Genomic DNA, 16,837 nt, shown 5'->3' with positions numbered 1-16,837 from the left:
TTTATTTAACAGATGAAGAAGAAACAGTGGATGTCTCTTCCAGCACTAATTAATCCATCCTGTTTGCCTCTTCAAGGCCGCCATATAATCCGTGCTGTTAGGGTTGCCAGATTTGGCAAGTAAAAATACAAGATGTTTAGTTAAAGTTGAATCTCAGATAAACAATAAATGCCTTTTAAATATAAGAATGGCCCATGCAATATTTGAGACATACTTATACTAAAAACATATTTGTTTTTTATCTGAAATGTAACCTTAATTGGAAGTCCATCCTTTATTTTATCTGGCAACCTTATATACTTTTCACCCTGAACATGTGTTTTTATCAAGCTATCCACAACAAAGGCGTCAGCTCATTGGACTAGAATACATTCCTGCCAACAATTTCAAGGCTAGGTGTGCTGTTAAACTTGTACACTGGGTTACACAATAATGACTATAATTTCAAGTCCTTATGCATGTTAACGCTCATTGAGTTGCTCTCTGTTTAATTTCTATTATTCAAGAGCATGTGGCTTTTAAATATATATACAAATACATATTAAAATTGTTTTAGGTTACTTATGTCCTAAAATAGGGTTGCACATTTGATGTCCTCTGATGAATTTTTAATGAAAAGTTGCATTTAATATTTGGCAGAGCATTTTGCAGGATTTAAGATATATCGAAGAAAGGAAAGAAAATTTGGTTCTAAAATGTGTCTTTTAGAAAACATAGATATGGTAAAGCTCCTAAATTTTCTATAAAATCTTGACCATGCTTTCTAAAAATATCATGTCATTTTGCACAATTTGTGCTATCATGTATATCAACTAAGATTAGAGTTCCAGATAACAGTGAAGCCATTTTGTGACCACTTAAAAACATAATATGCATAATTCTAAGCCGTGGGCAAGGTATTACATAAGTGTTCTAAAAAGGACCCTGGGGATAGAGGCATCCTTTCATGGGTGACCAAAGCATCATGAAGCCACTTTTGTTCAGATGGGGGATCTAATCAGGCAGATTAGAATATTTTTAGTATTGGCACAAACACACCCAGCACCCGCACCATCTTTTCTAGATACACAATGCATACACTCTCCTTGCTTTAAATGAGTCCCAAATACTCAGACCTGTTGTTTTGTAACCCTCCCAGAATCACAGCATAACAGTCATTATGTAAGGATGGAGTTTTGGTGTCATATGATGATAACACTGTAATACGGTGCTTCGAAGGCTCAAATTAGAAATATTTATTCCATACAAATGCAGAGAGATGTGGAAACAGTGACCTTATCTATGTTCTTAGCAGGTTTACCTTCATTTCCCTAGAACGGATACCACACATTTCAGATTCTGACTGAGAATGGATGGATGCTTTCTTTCTTTTTGTCCCTTCTCCTTATCTCCATATCACAGTGTTTTGGCAGTGATATTAATTTTTTCAAAAAAAAAAAAAGATTACAAACCTAACAGGTGGAAAATTGGTCTTTATTATATGACAAATAAGTATTACCTATTTGTTCTCTTCACCATGGTTTGGACCCACCACTATTGGATATGAAACACCTTTCTTCTCTGTAGGTATTCTGTGTATGTCCACCTTTTTTTTTAAAGAACCAGAAAAGCATAATAGCAAGTTACACAAAATTCAAAATGTTATATAGCAAATAAATAGGACATTGCAGAGCTCCAAGCTCACGTGTGGATTCAATAGATGCATTTTGGCTTTTCTTTCAATAGTGTGAGCTGAACAAATCATGCTTGGAAAGCAAGAGATGAATCACCAGTAACCCATTTAATTATCATAATAAAAACATGCAAACACAAAAGCCTTCATTTGGGCCCAGATAGCTGTTAGAGTTATAGAATGGGTCTTCTCTTAGCAGGCACTTAGAACTTCTCGCTAAGGGAAAAATCCAAGATCAGATATTTTAACCTCTTATTTCATTTTGGCCAGCCTCACACTTGGTAAATCTCTCTACCTGACAGGAGGTGAGTCCAAAGCCAGGCTAGACAAATACCCCCTCTATCTGGAACTCTCCTAGTGTCCATAACCTTGTAGCTTGATCTGAGAGGGTCCTATTTAAAAACAAATACTCTAACAATAGGGGGTGGTGAGGGCTTATGTGCTGAGCTAATATTAGCCTTTCACATCTTATTGTGAATGAATGAATGAATGAATGAAGAGCTAAGTAATTAATTAAGAGCATATCTGTAACCCAGCACAATATAAACTGGACTGGTAAGCACAGAAGGGTTAGCTCAGCTTGGGTTCCCATCTTGGGTGTGGCCCGAGGTAAAGGACAACCTGAATATGTATGAGGGTCCCTAGCATGTGAGGGTACCATGCTGGAGGGGAGAGAAAAGGAAGTAGAAAAAAATACAAAAAGGGAGATGAAAGAGATTTGCTAAGACCAGCTTTGATTACACTCGACATGTGAAAATGGCTGATGTGGCTAATCTGCCAAAGTATCTGCCCTTGGCCTCTTTGTTCCTTCCTGGAGGTGACATGGATGGTCTGGACATCAGTGACTATGTGAGACACAGGATTTATATGATATAAGATGCAAATTCTCAAGCCGTGGGACCCATGTGAATTGACATTAGGTGTGAGGAAAGCCATTTGTTTCTTTATGTAAAATAAAATCTCAAGGGCATGCATTGTATCTGTCTTTGCTAGGGGTAGACTCTGATATTAGTTTGTCCTAAAGAAAACCAAAAGATGAGAGAAGAAAATAAGCTTCTTCTCTTTTCATCTCAATGTTCTGCAGAGAAGAATATTTTCCTATTATCCCTTAAAGGCATAAGCTCTTTCATAGGAAACTTAATGTGGGAAATAAACAAAGGGAAGGCGATGGAAGGTAGCAATGGCTAAAAGTAAGCTGCAAAAAGTGTTAATTATAAGTAACAATAATAAAGACAACTTTAAGGTATTCATGAGCTGATTAAGAAATCTCTGTAGAGTGAATGCCCCTAGCAACTCTCCCATCTTTATTCTGGTGCTCACCTGTTTACACCTTATAAGACATTAGTATTGCTGTGGGAAGGTGGGGTGGTGAAATGGGATGGTGAGAGAAGTTAGTACTTATTGATTAAAATGAGGGGTAGCCTGGGCTGGACCCGGGAGGTTGCCTTGGGTATCTCAGGGGAACTTATCTCTCTCACCCCATTTTATTCTGTTCCCCAACTCTAAATTGGAGGACTCGAGAGAGTGGTTAAGACTTATTTATCATGTTCTGGTCATTCATAAAAATAAGTCCTACTCCAACAAGCTATTGTCCTGCTTGACATTGGGAGATATTAGTTGCCTCTAAGCAGACCCATCTCCCTGTAAGAAGCTCCTTGCAAGGCCACTGTCACAATCGCCTGGGAGCAAACCCATACCTGCAGAGCTATTCTTCATCCACGTCTGTTACAAACTGTGAATGGTGTTCGGGTGACTTGCTGTGCGTTTTGCTTAGGTGGAGTTTTACTGCGTGTTTGCTCACAAATGTCCGACAGCACAACTTACACTTGAATTTAGAGTCTGTGTCCTCTTCGCCAGCTATTGTTTCCGGAGATCTCTGAGCCGATGATACCCGGGAAAGCTCCTGCCCCACCTTGCTTTGCTGGTCTGCTGCCATGCGGGTCATATCCTTCATTTGGAAACCTAGGTGGGATTCTAAGTGACCGATGTAGGTAGAGGGGGTTCTGAACTGGGAGGCACAGTCACTGCAATAAAAGATGGGATGTCCTTTGTCCATGTTTTTCAGAAATTTTGTCCCTCCTGTTTTCCTAAGCTGGTACTTGACGTTTGCCAGCCAGTGGCTGATGGTGGTCATGGAGAGTCCCGTGAACTTGGAGATTTGCATACGCTCTTGCGGGCCCAGATCGGACAGCAGATATTTGCCCTCTGATGTCTGGAAGAGGCTTGAGGCAAACTGAGCTTGCAAAATCAGAAGGTGCTGAGGATTCCAGTTGGACTGCCGACCTTTTCTTTTATGCAAAGTTGAGACTTCACTGGAGACATCCTCAAAGCGCCTGACATCCATTTCCAGCTTCAGGGGAGGGACCCTCGAGGAAGTGGCAGGCTTTGGGGTGGTTGCTTTGGGGAGGACTTTGACCATGTCGGCGATGTCAGACAGAGCATGCTTCTGAGGCGGGGACATGCAGGATTGTGCTTGTGAGGACTCGGCTTTCTTGCTTTTGGACTTGGTCAAGTCGATGGGCTGATCGTTGTTCTCAAACAGGTAGCGTCTAGACACACTGGCCGGCCTTGTGGATGCAGGACTCAAAACCGGCTTGTCCATGACACTGAGATTGGACTTGTGGAACATAGAAATTGTGCTTGAGCTTGGGCTGGAGCAGGAAGGTGAGCGTAAGGGTTCAGTGGCTTTGCCCAGGTGATTGTTCAAGACGGACTGCAAGGCGCTGAGCGGGTTGATGCAGGGCAGTGCCGGATTGTGGTCGGCCAGGGCACAGCCATTGCTGAGAGAAGACGCCGGCTCCAAGGGCTGAGTCTTCTCCTTCTCACCGCTCTCTTTCATCAGCTTGTCCTCCTCCTTCAGGGGACATGGCTCAGTCTTTTTGGATTCTGAAGGCGTTTCGCTCTTGGAGAAGGAATCCCCCTCGCTGTGGCTGAAAGACGATGCCTCTTGGTGGGGACTCTCTTTCCCACATTCCTTCACGATTTCGTCTTTTTCTTCTGACTCCTTCTTAACTTGAGTGTATGGGGCCAGGTTTGTGGGCATAGAAACGAGTGACATTACTTTCCATTTTGGTGCAATTGGCCTTAACTTGTTGGCGAGATTAGGCCGAATCTGCAGCACCTGGGATCCCATGGGCAAAGGAGGCTTGGTGCCCTCTGGCAGCTGGTAGGCTGCGTGGATGCTGGGGTACGCGCTCCAGCTGGGAGCCCCATTTTGGGCTTTGTTGATGGCTGTGGTCACAGTATTTTCTAATGACTTCAAAATATCCCCTCCACCCTTTGAGCCATCTTCCAAGTCCTCCTCCCGTAGATATTGATATTTTATTGTAGGGTCTAATGGTTTTTGTAGGGGATCTTCATATTCCTCGCTTTTCATGACTTTCTCGTCCTTGTTGGTTTCCTCTGCTTTTTCTTTTCTACTCTCTTTCTTTAACTCGGTTGTTGAGGCTGTACAGTCAGAGGCTGAGTTGTTCGATGGCCTGGGAGCCAGAGAATCGCTGTTCGGGACCTCCGACAATGACTGCATTTTCTCCACTGCCAGTGGGTCTAACACCAGCTGCTTCCCCTTCTTGGAGGCAGAGCTGGTGACCTTGAGAAAGTGACCTGTGACCATCATGTGGGTGGTTAGCTGCTGCAAGGTGTCGTGGGAGCTGCCGCACTCCATGCACTTTAAGATCTGGGACTTGCAGGCCTCAAACTGCCAGGTGTAGCTGGCGCCATTCTGGTAGCCGTAGCGGTTGTTGGAGGACAGCTGCGAGTTGGCGTGCTTCGGAGAAGAGAAAGAATCTGCAAACGATCCTGTGGTGGAATCGGGGGAACACGGCCGATTCACCTCAAAAATGCGTTTCTTTGCAGGGGTGACCATTTTCGATGAAATGGTTGGTACTGGCTCCTTCAAAGGCACTTTTTGGTAATGTTTTGTTTTTATCATGTGGACACTCAAATCTTGGAGGGAGTCGAAGGAGTCGCCACAAAACATACACTTCAGAACCTTTTGAGCGTCCTCCTTGTCCATGTCCTGGAAAGCCCTTTTCCGGGGCTTCGAGTAGCTCGTGGGTCGCAGCTTGTCCTTTTTGCGGTTGTCATCTTGATAGTGGCCTGTTTCGTTCATGTGCACAGTCAGCTCAACCAAGGTGTCGTAGGCAGCGCTGCACTGCCGGCAGCGGAACCTGCTGGCCCCGGTGAACACGGCCCCGCACATCTTGCTGTTCTGCCGGTACAGCTGCACCGAGCTGAACAGGCTGGGTTTGGAGACGGACCGAGAAGGCAGGTTCTGCTGCAGGCTTTTGGACAGGGCATCCTGGTGCCAATCAAAATCTTAGTGGCCTGTTTCGTTCATGTGCACAGTCAGCTCAACCAAGGTGTCGTAGGCAGCGCTGCATTGCCGGCAGCGGAACCTGCTGGCCCCGGTGAACACGGCCCCGCACATCTTGCTGCTCTGCCGGTACAGCTGCACCGAGCTGAACAGGCTGGGTTTGGAGACGGACCGAGAAGGCAGGTTCTGCTGCAGGCTTTTGGATAGGGCATCCTGGTGCCAATCAAAATCGCCCTTGGTGCTGCCGTTTCGGGTGTCGCAGTTCCGCCTCTCGCTGCTGGACAGCTTGAAGCCCAGGCCCAGGCCCGACCAGTAGGAATCAGACAGGATGTTGGCGTAGACGGCTGTCATTTTATCCATGCAGTTGTGTGCTTCGTTTGGAAGCTTGTGGGGAGGGATGGCTTTCTTGTCCAAGGCATCTCGGCTGCACACACTCTTTATGTCCGACACCTGATCACTGGCGTCGCTTAGTAGAGACTCGTTCTCTGCGTCCTGATTGGACAAGTGACTTCCTGGGGAGTTCTGGTAGCTGAAGCAGCCTTTCTGCTCTGGGCCCGTTTCCAGCTCCTCGTCTGTCCCTGTGTCATTGCTGCCCTGGAGCTGAGCGATTGAGCCACTGTCGTCCTCCTCTTGCTCTTCCTCTTTTATTTCCTCCTCTTCCTTCAACTGTTCCTCCTGGGCATAGCCTAGAAGAGAAGAAGCAGCCATGAAGTAACAATAACAGGTCACTTATTCTGTCCCAGTTTCCCCTCTTAGACTAATGCTTGCTGAGCGGAACTGAATTTAATCTACACTTTTATGACTGAGAACAATGGGAGCAGGAAAAAGCCAGGTGATTTCTTTGTGCCATCTTCTGCCTTTTTTTCTTTTAATTGGCAGGAGTCATAATTCTTTATAAATGCCTAGAATCCCAACTTAATAATTTTCATGTTTAGGGGATATCTCACAAGCTTATAATGGGATGGTTGCTAAATTCATGTGTATGACTTTCAAGAATGCTGGATTGAAATGCAAATTCTATGAAAGTCATATCTTTAGAAGAAGATAACTAAGATTTGAAAACTAAAAAACTCATAAGAAAACTAAGATTTGACCCTTGACATCTCGATGGGAAGGTTTACCAAGACATTTGGATATATTGGCATATAGTTATCTAAATAAACCATTTTTGAGTGTTCGGAAGTAATTTGAACACACAGCCATTACATTTTTGATAGGCAGTGTCTTTTTGTTGTAACATTTTTATTTGTAGAGAGTCACACACAGCAGGAAGAGAGATTGTGGGGTATGCTAATAAAATCTTCCGTTGATAGTTGAAAAATTATGTAACTTCAGCAAATATAATGATTTTAAAATAACAGCCAATGGTGTAAGAATGGGAAATTGGAGAACTATCGTTATTCTCAAACAGGTTATACGAAGACCTTTTCAGACAAGGCTTAAAATGCCCTCTCGGTCTTGTGCCTGTAATTTCAAATGCACTGTGATTTGTGGGTACCATCACGAGATGCCAATTATACGTTTGATTTGTAGATGCAAAATGCTGTTGGGGATGCATGCTTTCCCTTCTCTGAAAGGATTTAGGACCAGTAATTGCATAGGGAAAATGAAGACACAAGAGAGCGGGTGCAAAGGGAATTAATGGGCAAATATCCATAAATGGGGATGAGGAATTTGACTCTTCATGCCCAGGGGCTCATTTTCTTCACCTGGCCTTTCCAGCGCCATGTGGATAAAATGCAACCAAAGAAGTACCAAACAAAAGGCGATTCAGTCTCAGATTTGCAGGACCGGCATGATCTTAATGAAATGTTTTCCTGATGAGCGTCTATCTCCCCTCTTGGTAGCAGGCAGCTATTAGGGAAAAACCCTAAAGCGGGTGCTGATATTTCCATTCACCCAGGATAAAAATCTTGGGAAAGGGACAGTCATGCATTGGAGGTCTGTGCTGCAAGGCAGGCAGAGAGAATTAGAAGAGAGGGATTTGTTTGGAATAAGGCAGCTATTGTCAGGAAATCCAAAGGCTTGTGATGATGGGTGAAGATGAAGAATATTTACTGAGCCATTACTGTCTCCTAGGAACTGAACTAACTTTTGCAAAAGCATTCTTTCATTTTATCTAATATCCACATGCAATAGGTACTATTATTTTTATTTCACTGATAGGGAAACTGAGGCTTTGAGGTTAAGAAATTTACCCAAGGTCACAGAGCAAGTATTGCAGATCCTGCTGTGAACCCAGATCTGCTTGATGAGCGAATCCATGGTCTTACTCAATGGCATGAATAAGAAAACTTTGATGAGACCCAAAGGTTAAAGGGTAAGCAGTGGAATTTTACTAAAATATCACTAAATAGATAACCACCACCTCAGAGAGAATTGTGGATATGCTGGATATAAGAGCCCACAATTTTAAGGTCATGATGCAATAAAACAAGATGAAATGTAAAAATGCAGTCTAGCCCTGAGTTTTATGGTTGTGTCTGTTATTTTATTGTTATTGGTGTGGTGTTTCTGCTTTCCCAGCAAGTTGACGAGTGGATTTTAAATTGGTGTTGCTGATCTCTAGTTCCATAAATTGATTTGAAGAAACAAAAACTACTCAATCTATCCAAACAACCACTAATACATGGTCACTACTTGCAGGAAAATCATAGTTTAAAATAATGCAAGGACTGAGTTAGAACACTCCCCTCATTCTCGTCACAGGTTCTTTTTCCTGAACTAATTTGCATGTTTGCAAAAATAGTTATACCCTGAAGTTCAAGGAGAAAGTCTATGTTATAAAATCAACAAACAAGTTGTCACCCAGTCAAGTAAAGTACTCCAAGGAATCAGGCAAACTCCATCAGTCAAATAGGGTCACTTTTGAGAATTAAAAGGATGCTTTTACTCTGGGACATACACCGTGAAAACAGGCATTAGGCAGGACTGTTCCAGGATAACTATGACACACCTAATGGGCAGTGTGATCTATCACCACACCTAATGGGCAGTGTGATCACAACAACAAAGAAAAGTTGCACATTTGCACAGACAGAGAACAAGGGAAGAAATCTGGTGGGGGGTGGGTTTCATCATCACAGTTGGTTAAGCATGTTACTGGGCTTTATCAGTCTGAGTATTTCCAGTGCCTAGCACTGTGCCTGGACCTTAGTAGGAAATTGGGAAATAATTCATGTTATTTTGTGTGTGTGTTAATAAAATATATATGCGCACATATACACACACATACACACACACACAAACTGCCCAGCCAATGTAAGTCATTTTCAAACAAGGAGAAAAGAAATGTTCCCTTTTTTTCTGCTGACATTTGGAAGCTGAGTTTTCCAGACCAGCTCAACCTCACAATCTACTTTGTCCTTCTAAATGGATTCCCCAGAAGAAAAGTCAGAGACAGCAAACGCCTCCCCCACAATACAGATAAAATTTTCTGCTTAATTAGGCATTGACATGTTTACTATAACCTTTACAGAAGAGTAACTCATGCTGAGAGACCCTTTTTGTCTGTTTCCCTCTGCAGAACAGACTAAATCTCATGCACCCGATAAGGTAACGAGTTGAAAAGCCTCATAAAAAAAAGTGCCAAAGCATCCGTCAAAGTGAGTGTATTTTAACAATGGCTGAGGGTTCCAAGGAGTTTTTTAAAAACACATTTCAATATTATACATTTAAAACCGTTCACTTGACTTAAGTGATTTTGTTTGCCACCGGCAGTTGAGGCGAGAGAGAAAAGGCAGCCAGAAAATGGATGATCTTGGTGTATAATGAATATGTCTCTCTCTCTCTATCGATGATTTGTTTAATAAGATTGCATCATGTGTAAATCTGGGAATAAGTGGATGATTGGCAAGTTTATTCTTATGAATACTTATTTAACAAAAGAAAATGATCACAATTATGCCAAGACACAGTAAGAAAGAAATGTTCTCTACCAAACCTCCTTGTTGATTTTGGGTTGAAGATAAAACTTCGTGGTGGCAAACAACCCCTTTTCCAACCTAAATTTCTAATTCCATCCCTTACCACTGTTAGACTCTGGCCACATGAAACTTCCCCATTCCCAGGACAGTGAATTCATGAGCACACACTGCCAGTTCTTTATCTGAATGACTGACTCAAGAGACCCTCTCTCTTTGACTCCATGGCCACTGTCTTAGATCAAGCCACCATGTTGTCCACGCCATGACATTTCTCTATTTTGACTCCTGCAATGCCTTTGTAAGGACAGTGAATTCATGAGCACACACTGCCAGTTCTTTATCTGAATGACTGACTCAAGAGACACTCTCTCTTTGACTCCATGGCCACTGTCTTAGATCAAGCCACCATGTTGTCCACGCCATGACATTTCTCTGTTTTGACTCCTGCAATGCCTTTGTGTTGCAATTATAATAAAGTTCAACCCCTTAGCATGGTCTATGAGAGCCTGCAGGATTTGACCTCTCCCATCCTCCCTGCATCATCCTGGAGCACTCACGACCTCCTCTCTTTGCCAAAGGCACAATGGCTTCTTGCTCCTCCTTGAACCTGCCAATCCTTTTCTTGACTGTGCTCCTCTGCAATTTCAGATTTCTCTGCCCAGAAAGTTCTTCCTCGGCACCATCACATAGTTGGCTCCTTTTCATCCTTCAGGTTTCAGCTCAAATGGCCTCTTCTCAGAGAGGCCCTTCCTGACCTGTCTCCCCTTCTCTATGTAACTCTTGATCACATCAACCTCCTTACTAAAGTCTCTGTAGCACTAACCATTACTCACTCTGAAATAAGCCTATTTGTTTTGATTGGTTTTCTCCCCCCACTGAATGTAAAGTTGAAATATCTGTCCCCATGCAGACAGAGATCTCGCTCCTCCCCAGCACTCAGATCACATCCTGGCAGAGAATGACGTCCAACAATTATTTGAATCAATGAATGAATTATGCAACAAAAGGGGATTATTCCAGCTGCAAACTCTGGCTCCACTCGTCAGCAGTGCAATGGGCACCTCGAATGAGTAAAGATCCCCTCACCCTTACCCCACCTAGATCAGGGGTGAGTTACAATTATCTTTATCAATTTTACTCCATGATAAAACCAGAGCATCCCTGTAAATAGTCTTTTCAGAGCAACCCAGCCACCAATGTTCTTGTCTACACTTCCTGAGCTGTGGATTTATACTTTTAAGTAAGAAGACCACAAACAGGCATCAAGACTGCAAAGCATCAGAAATTACACTCCTAATGTGAACAGACTTAGATTCAAAAAACATTCACACACAGGAACTTTAACAGTATGGACTAATTTTGTCATGAATGAAGACCATTAGCACTTCCACGATGCATGTTACATGAACATTAGGGTAGTCTTCCCCTGAATTCTTTATTTAAAAAAGGAGAAATGTCATTGAAAAAAATACATACGATGCAAACTGTTTACCCTAGTAGAAAGTGGATAAAATTCAGAAATAGACCCTTAAATTTTAGAAATTTCATTTTATATTAAAAGTTGAAAAAAAGGAAAAAATTGATTTCTGTTTTTTTTTTTTAAATTACCACCTCAATTATTCCAAAACACATAGTCAGAGTAATTTAAATAAAATTGTGCAAAATAATTTATGGATGGTATAATGTTAGATATCAGATTTTTGCTAAGCATACATTTTTGTAGCTGCCTTGAAAATCCACAATAAAGTGTTTACAGTAAAAACATGGACAGTTTTTTAAAAGGGCAGTAGAGGTGGAAGAGTTATTACCCAAGAACAATTTAAAAAGCAAGAAGGCTGATTTTCAAAATCTAAACCAGAATTCAACCAAGACCTCATTTGAAAACATACCCAATGGTGACAGGATGATTTTCGCCAATCTACCCCACTAAATGACAGTTTAAAATCACAAGAAGATTCTACAGAGTGCAAGGCAGACGTAAATGAGGGGATCGTGAGAATTTCTCGCCGTGTACCCAGTAGGTACGCTAAATGATGACACAGTAAGGCCTCTCTGTCATGAGTCTCTAACGTTTTGGTGAATGTGGTCTTAAAGTCTGTTAATATGTATATTATTATTGGCACTAATTGGCACTCTTGTTGGCAGGCTGAATAAAGAGATAGAGGATTTCATGTTTAAGGAAGCAGAGCTGCTTTTCAGTGGTGACCAGGCCCAGGGTGAGGGCTCAGTTCGCTTTTTGCTTCGGGAGGGTGGTAGGCTAGAGGGCCGTGGGGATGCCTGACATGATTCCTGAGTACAGACTTCATTTACAGAGAATCCAGGCCCCACGAGCCAAGGTTCAGCCTATTTACAGTCTGGAGAAGTTATCTAAGTTCATGCACATTTCTAAAAGGAAAATTCTCAATAGGAAAAATAAAATTCATGGCGTATAGATTTTTATCCCTGCCATGCCATATATAACTCGTTAACATAAGTATGTCTTATACACACAGATCAAGAGAGGGTTTTTTTTTTTTTCCCTCCTCTGTCCAAACATCAGAACCAAACAAACAGAGTTCTGTGTTTCAAGGAACGTTGAGGATGGAGCAGGCAAAATGACAGGGAGGCTTATCCTGAGCCTGTGAGTACTCTGGAGACAAATGGAGAGCTTTCTGGAGGTCATCAAAACTATAGGTATCTCTTTTTTTTTATTTCCTGAAGACTGTTTAGATAACTGGAATGTTTCATATGTACGATGGATATGGATCCGGTGGGGTCTACATGGAAAAAAATAGTTTATTCACTTAACGTAGTCTTGTTGGCATTTTCTTGGGTCATCGTCACAGCTCTTCAGGGCATAAGATTGTTTTCTAATCATGCTTTGTGACTTTCTCCAGGTATCAGTTATCAGCAGAAAAGGATAAGCCAGTGTAAGTCAGTGGACATGAATGCTCTGTCATCCCTTTGTGGTCATCTGTTGATTCATTTACTAGAGGAATATGTGTCCTGTGAGTACCACATGCAAGACACTTCAGAGTTTCATGGGGACGTCTGTCACAGCAGTTCTCCAAAGGCCAAGGAGAGTAGAGGGATGAGTTATGGAGAGAAGTTGGACACTGAGGTTGGGGAGAAGGAGGTCATGAAAAGGTCACACATTACTTGAGGTGACAGGTAACTTAAATGCGCAAAGTAGGCCAGGTGGAAGGAAAACAATCCTGAGAAGTTGGACACTGAGGTTGGGGAGAAGGAGGTCATGAAAAGGTCACACATTACTTGAGGAGACAGGTAACTTAAATGCGCAAAGTAGGCCAGGTAGAAGGAAAACAATCCGCAGGTGCAGAGATAAGTAGCTGCAGACTTTCAGCTAGGCAGAGAGGCACCAAGGGGCTGTGGGCAACAGGAAGTTTATGCCCCAGGGGAAGAGTGCAGATGCTACTCAAGGAACTGTCATGGGGTCGAGGATTGCCAGGTAGTTTGTTTGGCCAAACCATGTAGATGAAACCAAATATGTCTGAGACCTAACTATTTGTAACCTCCAAACCAAGGGAACCAGGGGAGACCCAGGGGCTAGAAGATCTGTCATGTTTTTCTGGTTCTTTCTCATACCAGCTCTTTGACCTCAGTTTCCTCATCTGGCAATCCAAAATAGCAGTGATCATCTCAAGCCTGCCTGTGTAACAGGGCTCCATCAGGACAGAGGAGGAGGTGGAAGCGAAGTGTGTTGTAAGCCCCCACTGTTCAAGCATGGTCCTTGAACAATCAGCATCAGCCCCACCTGGGAGCTTGTTAGGATGCAGAGTCTCGGTCCTGCCCCAAGTCCAGGAATAGGAATCATTCAACAAGATCAGATTCCTTTGCTCCAAAAAATTTAAGAAGCTCTGGTATTATAAAACTATTAATTAGTAGAGAGATACTTAGCAACTCTCTCTATGCCTGTGTTCATAAGTGTATGTGGGAACCAGTGTTGTGAAAAGAGAACGCAACTTTGAGGGATCCCAGCCCCTTTCCTCTACAAAGACCAAAAGACTAAATGCCTGTGATGTAAACAATTGCTCTCCCAGTTTAGCCTGGGAAACACCAAGCAAGAGAGAAATAAATCACTCATTCAAAGACTGATCAAAGACCTTGGGATTAGGCAGACCTTCTCTCGGACCTGCCACTTACTGCTTGATGTGATCCTGGGAAAATTACTGAAACTCGAAGGCTCAGCTTCCTCATCTGTAAAATGGGAATAATAATAGTACCTACTTTGTAAGATCATTAGGAATACTGAATATGATAAAGTATGTGAAATACCGAGGCCATAGGACTACCTCACAAATTCCCAGCCCTGTTCTCGACACGTTATAAACACTGTACATCCTGATTTCCACCTGAACTCACAGACGGCTGAAATCAATTGACTTTGGCATTCTTTATCCCTGAATCTTATTCCAAGCCAACAGCTTTTAGATGGTATTAGCATTAGATATGAACCAGCTTTGTATGTGTCATNCCCTCCTCTGTCCGAACATCAGAACCAAACAAACAGAGTTCTGTGTTTCAAGGAACGTTGAGGATGGAGCAGGCAAAATGACAGGGAGGCTTATCCTGAGCCTGTGAGTACTCTGGAGACAAATGGAGAGCTTTCTGGAGGTCATCAAAACTATAGGTATCTCTTTTTTTTTATTTCCTGAAGACTGTTTAGATAACTGGAATGTTTCATATGTACGATGGATATGGATCCGGTGGGGTCTACATGGAAAAAAATAGTTTATTCACTTAACGTAGTCTTGTTGGCATTTTCTTGGGTCATCGTCACAGCTCTTCAGGGCATAAGATTGTTTTCTAATCATGCTTTGTGACTTTCTCCAGGTATCAGTTATCAGCAGAAAAGGATAAGCCAGTGTAAGTCAGTGGACATGAATGCTCTGTCATCCCTTTGTGGTCATCTGTTGATTCATTTACTAGAGGAATATGTGTCCTGTGAGTACCACATGCAAGACACTTCAGAGTTTCATGGGGACGTCTGTCACAGCAGTTCTCCAAAGGCCAAGGAGAGTAGAGGGATGAGTTATGGAGAGAAGTTGGACACTGAGGTTGGGGAGAAGGAGGTCATGAAAAGGTCACACATTACTTGAGGAGACAGGTAACTTAAATGCGCAAAGTAGGCCAGGTAGAAGGAAAACAATCCGCAGGTGCAGAGATAAGTAGCTGCAGACTTTCAGCTAGGCAGAGAGGCACCAAGGGGCTGTGGGCAACAGGAAGTTTATGCCCCAGGGGAAGAGTGCAGATGCTACTCAAGGAACTGTCATGGGGTCGAGGATTGCCAGGTAGTTTGTTTGGCCAAACCATGTAGATGAAACCAAATATGTCTGAGACCTAACTATTTGTAACCTCCAAACCAAGGGAACCAGGGGAGACCCAGGGGCTAGAAGATCTGTCATGTTTTTCTGGTTCTTTCTCATACCAGCTCTTTGACCTCAGTTTCCTCATCTGGCAATCCAAAATAGCAGTGATCATCTCAAGCCTGCCTGTGTAACAGGGCTCCATCAGGACAGAGGAGGAGGTGGAAGCGAAGTGTGTTGTAAGCCCCCACTGTTCAAGCATGGTCCTTGAACAATCAGCATCAGCCCCACCTGGGAGCTTGTTAGGATGCAGAGTCTCGGTCCTGCCCCAAGTCCAGGAATAGGAATCATTCAACAAGATCAGATTCCTTTGCTCCAAAAAATTTAAGAAGCTCTGGTATTATAAAACTATTAATTAGTAGAGAGATACTTAGCAACTCTCTCTATGCCTGTGTTCATAAGTGTATGTGGGAACCAGTGTTGTGAAAAGAGAACGCAACTTTGAGGGATCCCAGCCCCTTTCCTCTACAAAGACCAAAAGACTAAATGCCTGTGATGTAAACAATTGCTCTCCCAGTTTAGCCTGGGAAACACCAAGCAAGAGAGAAATAAATCACTCATTCAAAGACTGATCAAAGACCTTGGGATTAGGCAGACCTTCTCTCGGACCTGCCACTTACTGCTTGATGTGATCCTGGGAAAATTACTGAAACTCGAAGGCTCAGCTTCCTCATCTGTAAAATGGGAATAATAATAGTACCTACTTTGTAAGATCATTAGGAATACTGAATATGATAAAGTATGTGAAATACCGAGGCCATAGGACTACCTCACAAATTCCCAGCCCTGTTCTCGACACGTTATAAACACTGTACATCCTGATTTCCACCTGAACTCACAGACGGCTGAAATCAATTGACTTTGGCATTCTTTATCCCTGAATCTTATTCCAAGCCAACAGCTTTTAGATGGTATTAGCATTAGATATGAACCAGCTTTGTATGTGTCATGCATAAGAAAAGAGCTTTCTCCAGTTTGGGGTTTGTTATTTAATATTAATTCACTTGTATGAGGAGCCTGTGGTATGTGTGCCAGGAACTTCCTCAGAAGTGATGTGCAGACATCAAATACCAAGTTATTAGGTCATTACCCATAATGATAATGTCTGTAATCCCCAAGAAATAAAGCAACCCACCATCTGAGGGAAGAAGGTCTGTGTTAGAGGCCTCGGGCTTTGCACTGAAAGAAATGACTGATGCTCAAAGCAGAAGGTCTCCAACAAAAAATGCTCTCTATTCAGCTACCTAGAATTTCAGTCCAGTGTGTATTATTATTGGAACATTTCTTGGTGACAATTTAAAAGAGCAGAGTGAGAAAACAGTCTTGGAGAAGGGTAAGAGGGGACCACTTCATCAGCTTTCTGGTAGCTCCAGTTTAGAAATCTCTATCCTTACATTATCCTCACACCTAGAGGGCCATAAATCTGGAACAGGAGAGAAAACGAATGAAACAAAACAGGAAGAAGGAAACTACACAATAGCACTGGTAGCAACTGTGTTTACCCTACTTATTTTCTGTACATTTTCCCCACATATGTAATTTTTTCCAAGACTGAAAA

General features: G+C 42.7%; 1 protein-coding gene across 1 annotated transcript; it reads right to left on the bottom strand.

Moving 5' to 3' along the window:
- Window positions 1–1,454: 1,454 nt before the first annotated feature.
- On the bottom strand, window positions 1,455–6,695 carry TSHZ2 (teashirt zinc finger homeobox 2). The gene is made up of 2 exons (XM_008590122.1): window positions 6,070–6,695; window positions 1,455–5,841 (listed from the first exon to the last, which is right to left on the bottom strand). Exons 1-2 carry the CDS (start codon window positions 6,693–6,695, stop codon window positions 3,378–3,380), a joined length of 3,090 nt encoding a protein of 1,029 aa, XP_008588344.1. The 3' UTR covers window positions 1,455–3,377.
- Window positions 6,696–16,837: the final 10,142 nt, after the last annotated feature.

This window comes from Galeopterus variegatus, unplaced genomic scaffold (genome assembly GCF_000696425.1).
Source record: "Galeopterus variegatus unplaced genomic scaffold, G_variegatus-3.0.2 Scaffold5862, whole genome shotgun sequence".
NCBI lineage: Eukaryota > Metazoa > Chordata > Mammalia > Dermoptera > Cynocephalidae > Galeopterus > Galeopterus variegatus.
Note: the sequence above shows the minus strand (reverse complement) of the source record. Positions and strands in the feature narration are given on the sequence as shown.

What these genes read in the sequence shown, in the direction of transcription:
- TSHZ2 (XM_008590122.1), bottom strand. Translation starts at nt 6,695, where the DNA reads ATGGCTGCTTCTTCTCTTCTAGGCTATGCCCAGGAGGAACAGTTGAAG. An exon ending in GTGTTCACCGGGGCCAGCAG is followed by an intron (nt 5,842 to 6,069) that starts GTTCCGCTGCCG and finishes CGGGGCCAGCAG; the next exon opens with GTTCCGCTGCCGGCAGTGCA.